The following is a 13,370-nucleotide window of genomic DNA, read 5'->3' as shown; positions in this document are numbered from 1 at the left end:
CTGGAATTTACTATCTGGGGTATTGATATCATATAAGCTAAACATCAGGATCAAAGAACTAGAGAATTTTAGATGCAGGTAGAAATTATAAGTGAGGAAACTAAGCCACAGAAAGGTTAAATAACTTGTCCAAGTTCACACAGTAAGTGGCATAGCCAATATTCACATCCATGATGTTTGACTCCACAGGCAGTGCTCCTTGCACTATCCCTTAGGAATCTGAGGCCCATCAAGAAGAAAGGTCTTACTCAGCTTTGCTAAGTTACATAGATTGTCTGGTTTCTAGTCCAGAAATATTTGTTTGACCATTCACTGTGAGGGAATGACATTTTAAAATTTCCATTCACATTTTTGAGTTTTTATTGCTTTTTTTTAATTGTTAAAAATGTTTATTGATTTTTGAGAGAGAGAGAGAGAGCACACACAAATGGGGGAAGGGCAGAGAGAGAAGAAGGCACAGAATCTGAAGCAGGCTCCAGCCTCTGAGCTGTCAGCACAGAGCCTGACACGGAGCTCAAACCCACAAACTGTGAGATCATGACCTGAGCCAAAGTTGGAAGCTCAGCCAACTGAACCACCAAGGCACCCCAACTTTTTATGACTTTTGACCAAGACAATGGAGCTAAGAAAGAGAGGGCTTAGTATGCAGTTTTTCTTACTATGGAAAATCCTTTGCCTCTACAGCAGTGTGACCCATTAAATTACCAAATACTATGAAATGTAGGATACAATTATCATATATAGTATTAAGAGGCATCATAGGTCATTTGACGGCTTAGCTATGAAATCTATTGACTTCTCTCAGCCTCAGTCTCTAATTGTTGATGGGAAGCTAATAATATACATAGAATGGTGTTAATGGGGACTTTAACTAAATAAGAATTGGGGTAAAGCACAAAACATGGTATCTGGTGCCATGTGAGTAAAAAAAAGTTATTTATTATTATTTTCATTGTATATTTGACTCTTCGAGTGGCTGGAACTCCTAGGTACAATTTAATGTTGGACAACAAAAATAATCAATTTTACAAGTCATTTCACTCAAAAGTCATGGAATCTTTTTCAACTGTGAAAAATGTTGAAAAATTAATTCTTCCAGCACTTTTTACTAGTTGGACTATTAAAAATGACCAAAGAGGAGCACTTAGGTGGCTCAGTTGGCTGAGTGTCCAACTCTCGATTTCAGTTCAGGTCGTGATCCCAGGGTCGTGGGACTGAGCCCCATGTCAGGTCCACCCGCACTGAGCATGGAGACTGCTTGAGATTCTCACTCTCTGTCCATGTGCCCTTTCCCCCACTAGCATGCTTTCTCCCTCTCTAAAATAAAAATAAAAATGAACAAAGATAAGTCTAACATATTGAAACATTCTAAGTGTAGAATGAGATTAACACTACAGCTGGTCATAACATTTCCAGGATTTTGGAGAGTTCTAGGTAGAATGTTTAATAATAAACTGCTGACTATTCTTTTCACAAAACACTTTTTGCATGTGATCTGGGATGCCATTAAATACTGTCATAATCAAATTTCACCTCTAGCCTTTGCACTGAACTTCTGATGTATCAATTCTGAATTCCCTAAGAAAAATAAAACTATTATTATTATTGCTATTGTTATTATTTTTACTTTATACAGATTGCTTATTAAAGTATATTATAAAATTTTAGATATATATTTTTTGCCATACATGCAAATTCAAATTATATATATGCAAGTGCTACATTGAAGTGAGAATATAAGCTAGAAAATGGTCTTGTAATTTTACTATACAAACCATGATGTGATATAAAACAGATACCTTCAAACTTGTTGGTCTTTATAGTCTTAAAAATTATTGATAACCCTCAAAACTTGCGTTTATATTTTTTATATCTATTGGTATCTACTATATAATAAATTAAAACAAGAATTTTAAAAATAATTATTATGTAAAATAATAATAAACCTATAACATGTTAAGATAAATAACATATTTTTATTCAAAGTAATGATATTTTTCTAAACAAAAACATTTAGTGAAAAAGGTAACATTGTTTTTATTTTTGCAAATCTCTTCAATGTTGGGTTTAATAGATGATATTAGATTCTCCTCTCTGCTTATGTATTCAATTTGTTGTGATATATTGTTTTGACTGAATTGTGCATAAAAATATCCAGCCTCACACACATGCGTAGTTGGAAAAGGGAGGAGTATTTCAATAGTTTTTTTGGATAATTGTGATTATTCTTTGATACTACACCAAAACTCGCCAAGTGGCTGTTTTTTAGGGGATAACTGCAATGTAGAATCTGAAACTATATCAATGAACTTTTCTTATTCTTCATACCAATACATTAAACTCAACTGGCTTATTCTGCATTTTGAATGGGTCTTTTACTCATGCCTGATCTTGTAACTCATGCGTTGGTTATTTGGAAAGCGTTGCTTCACTGAGTTGCACAGGTTTTCCAGATGTTGACACATTTCATAATACACTATCAACAAATTATGTTAATTTATATCATACTAGTCTTATCAGAAAAGCCTATAAGTATTGGGAAGCTGTCAAGCTCACAGTGGCAGATAGGAATTTTCCAAAATTCCAATTTTTGCTTGACAGCTCAAATTTTATTGTCAGTCACAAATTCTGTCAGTTGTTTTCCTTGAAGTGATGAGCTCACTTTGTTCATTTTTGACAAAATGTCTGGCAAAAACCCAAGTTTAAATAACCAGTTTGTCAGTCATCCTCCTTTTTGTTGAAGACTATGTCTTAGGTTCACAGCAAAAGTGAATAGAAGGTATAGAGATTTCCCACACACTTCCCAGTGGCTTCTTTTTGTTTGTTTGTTTTTTCACCTTTTTTTTTTCATTCCATGTCTCTAATACTTTCCTTTTATTTTCCTTGAAACAATAATCAAATTAAGATAATGACACTTAAAATAACTAAAAAAAAATGAGCTTCTATGATAAAATTCTTAACCTTTATCCCTCTAAACCAGTAATCAACTTCTGAGTTAAATAGGCCCATTTATCTTTGATGAATATTTTTTCATACCTTCAAAGGCAAATAATTATTAATTTTTAAAAATTAAAATGCTTAAAAGAAGACTAAGTATGGAAATAACCTAGCATCCATATTCACAGCTAATCTAGCATCCGAATTCACACCAAATTTACGCCAAAAGTTGCATACTAAAAAAGCAACTTTTCTTTGTGTATTTTTAGATTATCCACCCTTTTTAATTTGTCTTCACAGAGCTAGGGTAATTAATTTATATATTTATATAAAATTATGTGAACATGAGTGGTAAAATATCAAGCATGATCTTGGTAGGCGTAAATGGAGTTGAATTCAGTTTCTCCTGAGTATTGACCTAAAGAAGAAAATTAGTGCCTAAGAATATAATTATATAGGAAGAGTTGTTTTTTTTTTAAAGCATCAGGCTGATAAAGATGATTACTTTTGTGTACCCCAAAGGAAAGTTAATTTCTCTCTATATTGGAAACAATGTAAATAAATGCAGAGAGAAATATATTGCATGGTATTAACATTAAAATATTAAAAATAGATGAGATTTTTAAAAATAGCTGAAATTTTCACTACTTTCTAAAGTTTGGATATTGGTATTTGAATTTAGTCAAATTGTTCTACTCTTGGATTTTCCATATCCATTTTCCATATCCATTTTCCATATCAGTGGTTACTTGCCAAGTTGGGGTGAGGAGGGGAGACAGAGAGAAAAGGGGACAAGAAACGTTTGGGATTGAAGAATATGTTTATCATCTTGATTGTGGTGATGGTTTCATGGCTTTCGATCTATTTCAAAACCTATCATATTGTAGATTTTAAATATGTGCAGTTTATTACATGTCAATTACACACATTAAATATTACTTTAAAAAAATTAATGTTTAGTTTTTTGAGAGAGAGAGATCAAACAGGGGAGGGGCAGAGAGAGAGGGAGAGACAGGCTGGAGCAGGCTCTAGGCTTTGAGTTGTCAGCACAGAGCCTGATGTAGGGCTTGAACTTACAAGCCATGAGTTCATGACCTGAACTGAAGTCAGATGCTTAACTGACTGAGCCACCCAGGTGCCCCAAATCTCACTTTAAAAAATGGCCACTCTTCCCTCACTCCCCAAATATACCCAAATCTGTTAAATTATGGATTTCTGTAATTCTTCATTCTGATGTGTGAGGCAAGATTCTTATACAATGAACTTACATAATTTTAGAATGAAGAGAGCCTATCAATTCCTCACTTCACACAAGTTATAAACAAAAGCATTTTCAGTGAAACATTGATAACAATACATATTTCTTAAAGAATCGTGAACCAAATGTTAATGGCAACATAAAATTAGGAAGAGATTGCTCTCAAATAAATGGAATATATTTTATCCTTAAAAGGCAATTATGAGGTCATCATCTTGAAGCTTTCAAAAATGCAAGCTAATAGAGAGTATAATGCTAGATGAAATAAGTCAGAAAAAGACAAATACCATATGATTTCACTTGTGTGGAATTTAATAAGCAAGAAAAAAAAAAGCAAGCAAAGGAAAAAAGAGAGAGAGAGAGACAGAGAGACAGAGAAACTAAGAACCAGATTCTTAACTATAGAGAACACACTGATGGTAACCAGAGGGTAGAAGGGTGGGGAGATGGCTGAAATAGGTGATGGGGATTTAAAGAGCGCATTTGTGTGATGATTGCTGGGAGATGTATGGAATTGCTGAATCACTATATTGTACACCTGAAACGAATATAGCACTGTATGTCAACTATACTGGAATTGAAATAAAAACTGAATTAAAAAATTCAAGAATAACCACATTAAAATTTGTAATAAAAATTTAAGAGAAATGCAATATAATTTACTACAAACTATAAAAATTCAATTGAACAAGCTCTGCACTTCCATTTGATTATTTAGTATTTCATATTTATTTTTTCTTTCTTTATATTTTCTTTCAAATTTTTATTTAAAATCTAAGTGTTGAATCACTAAATTCTACTCCTGAGGTAGAATATTGTTCTAGATTTTAGTGATTCATCACTTACTTATAACACCCGGTGCTCAACACAAGTGCCTTCCTTAATACCCATCACCCATTAGTATTTAATATTTAATGCTAGCATTGAAATAATAAAATTGGCATATGCCATTTAAAAAATGCATGTTAAACAGGTGTCTATCTCTTTAGCTTCTAAAAATACATTGAACTTCTATAAATATCAATTGGTAATATAACTTTATTATATTATTATAAGTAACCTTTACAGTACTATTATATGGCACTATTGCTATAAAACAATTACTAATATAATATATAAATCATTTATAGTGTAATGGTAATATCGACTACAGAGTTTATACAAATTGATTTGATTTTGTAAGACATATCCAAGTGAATTTAGAGCTTCTACTCAGTCAAAAACATCAAGCTAATAGTATCTGGGAAATTATAGGCAATAACATAATTGAAGATCTAGGTAATCCCTTTGCTTAAGAAAAAATCTTGGTTATTTCTTGTGATATTATATAGTTAAATGTCAATGCAATGTTCAGATATAAAAGTAAATTAAGATAGTAGAAAATGTTTTGAAGTAAAAAATCTAACATATCGTTTTGTTTCTGGCTTAGAGGGGCTGACTGGTATGAAACTTTGGCACTTACTTTCCGATTGTATTGGGTAGTATTGTAAGTTGATTGTCATCTACTTTGAGAGTAGTTAGTTTTTTCAAAAGACCTAAAACAGAGAAGAAGTTTTATTAATACATAAGAACAGATCTCTAACAGAAAATACAATATGAAAGAAAAGGAATCACTTGTGAGGAATATTTGTCATGCCAATAGTTTGCACTCTGTTCATATAAACCTACAAATAAACCTACAAATTTGCATGTGCTCTAGTTTTGACTGTCCAGTTGCAAAAACTTTACCTACATCAGTGGCAGTTCAAGTACATCAAAGCAGACAAATAAACAAAATGTAGGGCTCCATAGAAACTTAAGTTGACAGCAATACTACCACATTTCCCTTATCTATTTTGCTGCAAATGGACCAGATGAAAAATTTTAAGCCAGCTGTGATTTAATGTATAATTAATTCGCAAGCACTAAAAAATAACATTTTTTATTTGTGATACAAATTAAAAACAAATCTGAATTAAGCCTAATGATCAACAAATGGGCACTGAGGTATTGTGATGCAGTGATTATAATTATGGACTTGGAAAATTACAACATATGACCTCATACTCTTTTTGTTACCATAAATCCTTGAACTTGGATCAGCAGAAAGTACATAAACTTGCAATTTTAATATACCGAGTAGAAGTGGCCAAGAATTGAAGTTTCAACTATTTATATTTCACTGTCGGATTTATGCCTTTCATACCCTTACTGCCTACTCTATTCCCAGGGTTCTAAGGAGTAATAGCCACAGAGTAATTGAAGTACAGCTTCCTTTACCCAGCCATAATTTAATCTTTGGTATCAATATGGCTTAAATAGCCAAAGTCCAAGGGCAAAGCATGGTTAATTTTTGTTTTACATTGGAAATATGCATATAAGCTGTAGGCTACTTGTTTTGCAGAAAACTAGTTTTGATGGATATGGTAGGTTCCATGGTAAAATGTGTTTGGGAATTACTAAATTAAACAACATTAAACATATTTCTTAAATGAAGTTTTCCTAGGAGCTTTTAATATATTAATGTAGCAATGTGACTCTCCAAAGTTATTGCAGAATGCGTGTAAGTGTGCAGGGTCTTGTTCAGCTAGTGTTTGATGAATGTGCTTTGAAAAGCATTGCTGTAGATCATGCCCATCCACCTCAAATATTCTGAGGATTCCTTAAAAGCATAAAGTCAGAATATATTTGAAATAAAAACCAATTATTACACTTAAAATTGCAGTACCCTCAGTTACATATTCTGTAGAAGCACTCAGAATCTCTAGTGAAGAGAAAGGGTCTCACTGTCAAACTGCTGTGAGAAAATATCTACAAAATATCAAAACTTAATACATCAGCTTGTGCCCCCAGGATACACTGCTGAAGATAGCAGCACCTGGGAAAGACGACAATTCTCACTGGGGTAATTTGTCTCTGAAGTTTGCACACCCACTGCCATATTTATCTATGTTTAAAGGGTGAGTGAATCACTTCAGCTTCTCTAGTGTGTATGTAAAAAATGTCAACCTTGGAAATATGAAAGAACTCCTAAGCTTGTTCATCAACTGTGAAAAGAAAACAGGGGACGATGAATTACAGCTAAATTTTTTATGACTTGGTAGCCCTAATCAAATGACTGCACCTGCCCACCAATGGAGCTAGAAGGTGGTTGGCAGTCTCCATCACTTGACTGGGTCATAAGAAGTTTTGAGCTGGGTCACAAATGGCTGTGCAAACACCATGAAACCAGGTTGCAAGGTATCCTTTAAGAGAATGACAGTACTTAAGTCTAAAAGTAGTGGTGAAAAAATCTTGAAGCATGTTAGGGACTAAAACCAAAAGGTTGATGCAACAAAGTTTTTCGAAGAATGGAGTAGAGGCTCTGACAGCTGATAGAAGCTTCTGCAGCTTTAAAGGTGGAAGCAAGTTAGGTCTCTTTGCTTAGTTCCATGTCTGTGGATTTAAAGGAATCTCACTCATTTGTGATGTGGCAACTTTGTCACTCACATATTCTATCTAAGAGGATGCTCTTTGGACAGATTCTGGAGCTTCTATAGGAATATGGTTGTCTGTAGAGCAGAAATAGAGCATCAACCTTACCTTCATTGCTCATGACTTCCTCGGGCAGATAATTCCTTTACTGCATTTCTATATCATATCTTCTTGGGCTTTCTTCTTCTACTCTACAGGAATCAAAGGCATTCTATCTTGTTCCTTCCCTCTATTTGGGTTTTTCCCTAATTCCCCACCTCTTTATCCTACACTCCCAACTAAGAAGTATTGAAGAGAAAGAAAGAGGAGGCCTTTTACTATGGTTTTAGCTACTTATATATAAATATATAATAAGCAGCAATGTTTTAAACATTAATATGATTTGTTATCAAAATAGCTAATATTTACACGACAGTTACAGATATATAAGAAAACTTTGAAAAACCAAATAGCTGTGTGCTCATCAAATCTGAGATTATAATAATTATCATATTATTATAATAGCTAATACAAGCACTTACTATGTGCCAGTTACTATCCTAAGCAATTCTATATATATGAATTCACTTATTGCTGAAAATAATCCCATGATGCAGGTACTACTACTGCCCCACTTAATAGATGAAGAAACTGAGCACAGAAAGATTAAGTAGCTGGTCTAAGGTCACAAACCTAGTAAGATAGAAAAGCCAGAATTTGAACTCAGGTAACTTGACTATGAAGTCTGTGTCCTTAACCATTAAGTAAAAAAGATAAATTATTTTGGAAAGTAAAAAAAAACATTAATTAAAGCTCTCTCTAGAGGAGCAAAAGAGCCCCCTTCATTTTCCCTGGAACCAGACAAGGAAAGGGATTCAGCATGCAGGGGTTGTTGAGTAAATCACTCCATTCAAATACCTCATGGCTGTAGAACTAAAATAGACGTGAAGGAAGTAAAGATTTTAATTTTAGTTGCTATTTTCCTTTATTGGTACTATGGAATTTCTTATCTTTTGTTCTTTTAAATGTTGGTAGCCCAATAATGTCAAAATAAAGAAGACAAGATGCAATTTCCCATCAGAATCAATCCCAATCAGAATCTATGAATTCTTTTAGGGCCTGAGGACACAGCTCTCAGTCTCCTATCTCAGATACTTCTCTTGATCAAGAAGGGGATTTTTGGAGGGAAGTCAGCTGTTGTATGTGTATAATCAGGGACTCTGGCAACTCTGCAGATGCATAAATGTAATCTTCCCTGAAAGGTCAATAGAGTTTAAAGAACTTGTCTGAGGCGTAAGCTACTATAACAAAGTTACTTTCCTAATTTGAGAACCATTCAGATTCTTAATTAAGGTATTAAAATACATAGTATCACCTGTCTATCCTAGTTGGCTTTATGTCAGCCAAGTATCCAATCTGATGTTTTCTATCACTTATCCATGCTATCTTCCCCAGACCAGAAAGCTACTTTCCTGGTCTTCTTTCTTAAAGGAAGATATTTTAAACAAATAATTATATCATCTTTTGTTTTACTATGTGCCATTTTTATTTCCAGGATTTCTAATTTTTTTTTTTTAAAAACCACCTATTCTTAGTAAGAGTTCTTATTTTTGTTTTATTAGTTATTATTTTTATGAATGTCATCCTAACTTTTGTGTATTTGACAATCTACACATACTTAAAAATCATTTTTTACATTTCTTGGTGACTTCGGTTTCTCCTGGGTAAATTTTCCTATTTGTTTGAGTTTTTGGTTGTGGTTATAACATTAGTTTTCCTTTAAAATTTTCATTTGCATGCTCATTTGTGAAAGTGAATGTTTTCTCTTTACCGATGCTCACCCCTCCCTGCCTGATAGTTTTGTAGTTACCTCCCCTGACTCCCAAGTTTCTGGAGTGGGAGTATAAGGCATGTATTTTGACTAGGTGGTTATCTTGACTAGATGATCATCGCTGTCATCTTAATTAAAGGATGCTCTTTTTAACCATTACACTTCCTCACTTTCTACAACATAAAAGAGTATTTTCTAAACTTATCTAATTATAAGTTTCATCTAGGATGTTTAATAAAAACAAATTAGAGGGCCTACCACAAACTTACTGAATCAGAATTTTCAGAGAAACTGCCTGGAAACGTGTAAGTGCCTAATAAAACTGTCAGATAAGTCTTACAATGGAATGAGTTGGAAATATACTGTTATAGTACAGTATGTGATTATATAAATCAAAAAGTTATTAAATCTAGACAGAAAGAAATTCTAGCCTGTTTTTCAAAACTAGTATCCTCTATTAGCCTGAAGGAATATGAAAATGGAAGCAATCAAATAGTGAAGAAAAATTTGGAAAACTGCTTTATCTTCTAGCTTCCTTCTAATTAGAGTACCTAGGTGTAACTTAATTTTCAGAAGCTTTAATAAGTTCAAGAATATATGACACATTGTATTCAAAGAGTGTTTAAAAACTAACACTCAAAGTTAGGTAATTTGCTGATTATCCTCCTAAGTCCTCTCATAAATAATAGTAAGATATGTACACAAAACAGTTTACTTATTATTAAATTAGATTCTTTAGTTACCTTACTCATATAAAAATTTGTAACAAAAATGGATTGGGTGCTTGATAAATACTAACAGACATTCTCTGCTGTCATGAATCTTAACAGCATATAAAAGAAAATACATCTTTTTTTAAATAATAGAACTACAAAGAGATTTTATATTTATTATATATTTATGTTATTTTCAGATTATAGCAGTGTTATAATAGTATTGAAAATAGGATATAGCAACACTCTGTGGATAGAAGCTATTGTAATTTTATGGTGATAAAAGATGATATACATGGTTATCAAATTACTCTAAATCTAAGAAATCTACTTTTTACAGTAACATTTTACAACTTAAAAGATTTGAATTGAAAAATATATCAATTTGGTAGGATCATGTATTTTAATAGTAGAGCTTTCTTGAGTTTGACAATTATTTACCATTTCATTTTAAGATATTGGTAAAATAGTATTATACCAGTAATAATGAACTTTGAATAATGAAGTTTGTTCATTATTATTCATTATTCATTATTATCATAATTCATAAGTTCATTATTATCAGTCAGGCTAACAGTATATTCCCTATATCTACTGATAAACTAAGACTACGCCAAAAAAGAAAGTTTCATATATTTCATATAAACATTCATGACACAATAGAATATTCTTACCTATAGAGTCGGGCAACTGTTGCAACATATTGGATGACAGTAAGAGGTCCTCAAGGGCTTCACATCCAGAAATTTCCATGTCAACCGTTTCTATTCTGTTTTTTGACATATCCAGGTATACCAACATCTTTAACTTCCCTATAGACTTGATAACATTGCGTAAACTCAGGATTAGTTGAGAAACTTTCACAAGACATTTGAAAGTTGTAAAAACCACAATACTGTAAAACTGATTTTAAAAGCAACTACAACAATAATATGTGTTGGTAAGAATGTCGAGAAATTATAATCCTTGTACATTGCTAGCAGGTTTTAAAATTGTGCAGCCACTTTGAAAAACAGTTTGGCCATACCTCAAAATGTTATACATAGAGTTTCCATATCACCCAGCAGTCCCTAGGTGTATACTCCAGGATGCAATATATGTCCACACAAAAACACAAACTTTAAAGCAGTATTATTCACAAGAGCCAAAAAATGGAAACAACCTAAATGCCTATCAGTTGATGAATGGATAAACAGCATGTGTTATATCCATATGTTGTACTATTATTTTGCAATACATGCAAATATATATTACAAAATGGATGAACCTTGAAAATATATGCAGTGAAAAATGCCAGTAATAAAAAAAAACAGCTGTTGCATGATTCTATTTGTATGAAATGTCCGGAATAGGCAAATCTATAGAGATGGAGAGTAGATTAGGGTTTCTAGAGGTTGGGGGTAAGGGGACATGGGAATGACTGCTAATGGCTTCAGGGATTTTTTTGAGATAGTGCAAATGTTCTAAAATTAGATTGTGGTGATGGCTACTCAACCTGTGAGTATTCTAAAAGCCACGGAATTGTATATTATAAATGGGTGAATTTTATGGTATGTGAATCTCAGTACAACAGTTAAAACAAAACACAACAATCTCAAAGTGCCACTGAATTAAATAAATTAATTCATAATAAAAAATAAATAACAATTGTCACCCAAACAGCATATGTTGACATATTGATTCTTACACTTTCAAATGCATAAGAAAGGGTTTAAATCCTACCAGATTCAATATTCTGTTATTCAACAGTTCTTTTTGAGAGTCTACTATGTAACAGGGCTTGTGTTATACATGGAGACCAATCATGAATAAGTCAACTAAGTATGAGGAGAGACTTGTCATGATACAGACAAAATCTGTATCCTCATGGAGCTCACAGTAGTGGAGGAAACTGTCAAACAAATAATTACAATACCCTATAATATATGCAATTAAAAAACATGTAGAGAATGTCATAGAAGCACAGGGCTACAAACTGCCTGGAAGACACAGCTTGGCAAGAAAAGGAGAACATGCACCTAAAAGAGAAAATGACGTATACTGTTCATAGTAAAATGTGAAAAATCATGGCATGTTTGAGGAAGAGTGGGACATTTGATTTATAAGATTATAAGAAGACATGTGTTAAAAGGCCTTACATATTATATGAGGAGATGTAAATTCTACCTTTTAAGGAAGGAAAGCTATTCAAGAGGTTTTTGTTTGTTGGTTTTGTTTTGTTGAAAGAGAGAGCATGCATGTGTGCCCCAGCGTGCCTGTGAACACAGTGGGAGTAGGGGAGGAGCACAGATAGAGGGGAGAGAAAGAATCCCAAGCAGAATCTGTTCTGTCAGCACAGAGCCCAATGAGTGGCTCAACACCAGGAACCACGAGATCATGACCTGAGCCGAAATCAAAAGTTGGACCCTTAACCGAGTGAGGCATCCAGGTGTCTGTATTCAAGGTTTTTAAGACAAAGAATGACATGATTAGATTTGTGCTTTAAAAATCCAGCTTCAGGGAACTACAAAGGAGAGATTCTTTAATGAGAGTTGCAAAGACCCATCACAAGGATCTGGAAACAGTTTTTTTTTAAGTTTATTTATTTATTTTGAGACAGAGAGAGATAGTGCCCAAGCAGGGGAGGGCAGAGAGGGAGAGAGAATCCCAAGCAGAGTCTTCACTGACAGCCTGATGACAGGCTTGAACTCACAAACCATGAGATCATAACCTGAGCCAAAGTCGGACACTTAACTAACTGAGCCACTCAAGTGCCCCTAGAAACAATTTAGCTGAGGAGATAGGGGCCTGAATTAATGCAGCGGAAGTGAGGAAGAAGAAGGGATGGGTTAAAAAAAAAATCAGAAGTGGAATAATTAAACTAGTAACTAGTCGCTGAGGACAGGGAAGGAACAAAGTCATACTGTGAACAGGAGTAACAGGGACCGCTTAGCTGGGACATGGAGCACAGGAGTCAGGACAAGATAAAAGTCCTCATTTTCAGTTTCTTTCAGGGCATATTTTGCAAATAAATACCCTACACATAACTGTGTTCAGTGGATCATCTGTCTGTTTAATCCACCCGTATCCATTTTAATATATTGTCTCTACTTATTTGACAGAATATAAATAAAAAAATAAATAAACTTATTACACACACAAGCACACACTTGGCACTGTGCCAAGTACTTTGGCTATATTATTTGATTTAATACTTCAT

The 13,370-nt window shown here is 33.4% G+C and overlaps 1 protein-coding gene across 10 annotated transcripts in view; it reads right to left on the bottom strand.

Moving 5' to 3' along the window:
• The window catches only part of LRRC7 (leucine rich repeat containing 7), a 567,116-nt gene that overhangs the window by 140,884 nt on the left and 412,862 nt on the right, over nt 1-13,370 (bottom strand). For all 10 annotated transcript variants that reach the window (XR_005788652.1, XR_005788653.1, XM_040470602.1 and 7 more), the window contains exons 10-11: nt 10,846-10,990; nt 5,658-5,730 (exon numbers count right to left, since the gene is read on the bottom strand). Coding sequence is in view for 8 of the 10 variants with exons in the window: in XM_040470602.1 (XP_040326536.1) it covers nt 5,658-5,730; nt 10,846-10,990 (218 nt within the window). In the remaining 2 variants the exon portion in view is untranslated. The remainder of the gene's footprint in view (nt 1-5,657; nt 5,731-10,845; nt 10,991-13,370) is intronic.

This window comes from Herpailurus yagouaroundi, unplaced genomic scaffold (genome assembly GCF_014898765.1).
Source record: "Herpailurus yagouaroundi ecotype Mexico unplaced genomic scaffold, PumYag 77, whole genome shotgun sequence".
Lineage (NCBI taxonomy): Eukaryota > Metazoa > Chordata > Mammalia > Carnivora > Felidae > Herpailurus > Herpailurus yagouaroundi.
This window is presented reverse-complemented; position numbering and strand designations above follow the sequence as displayed.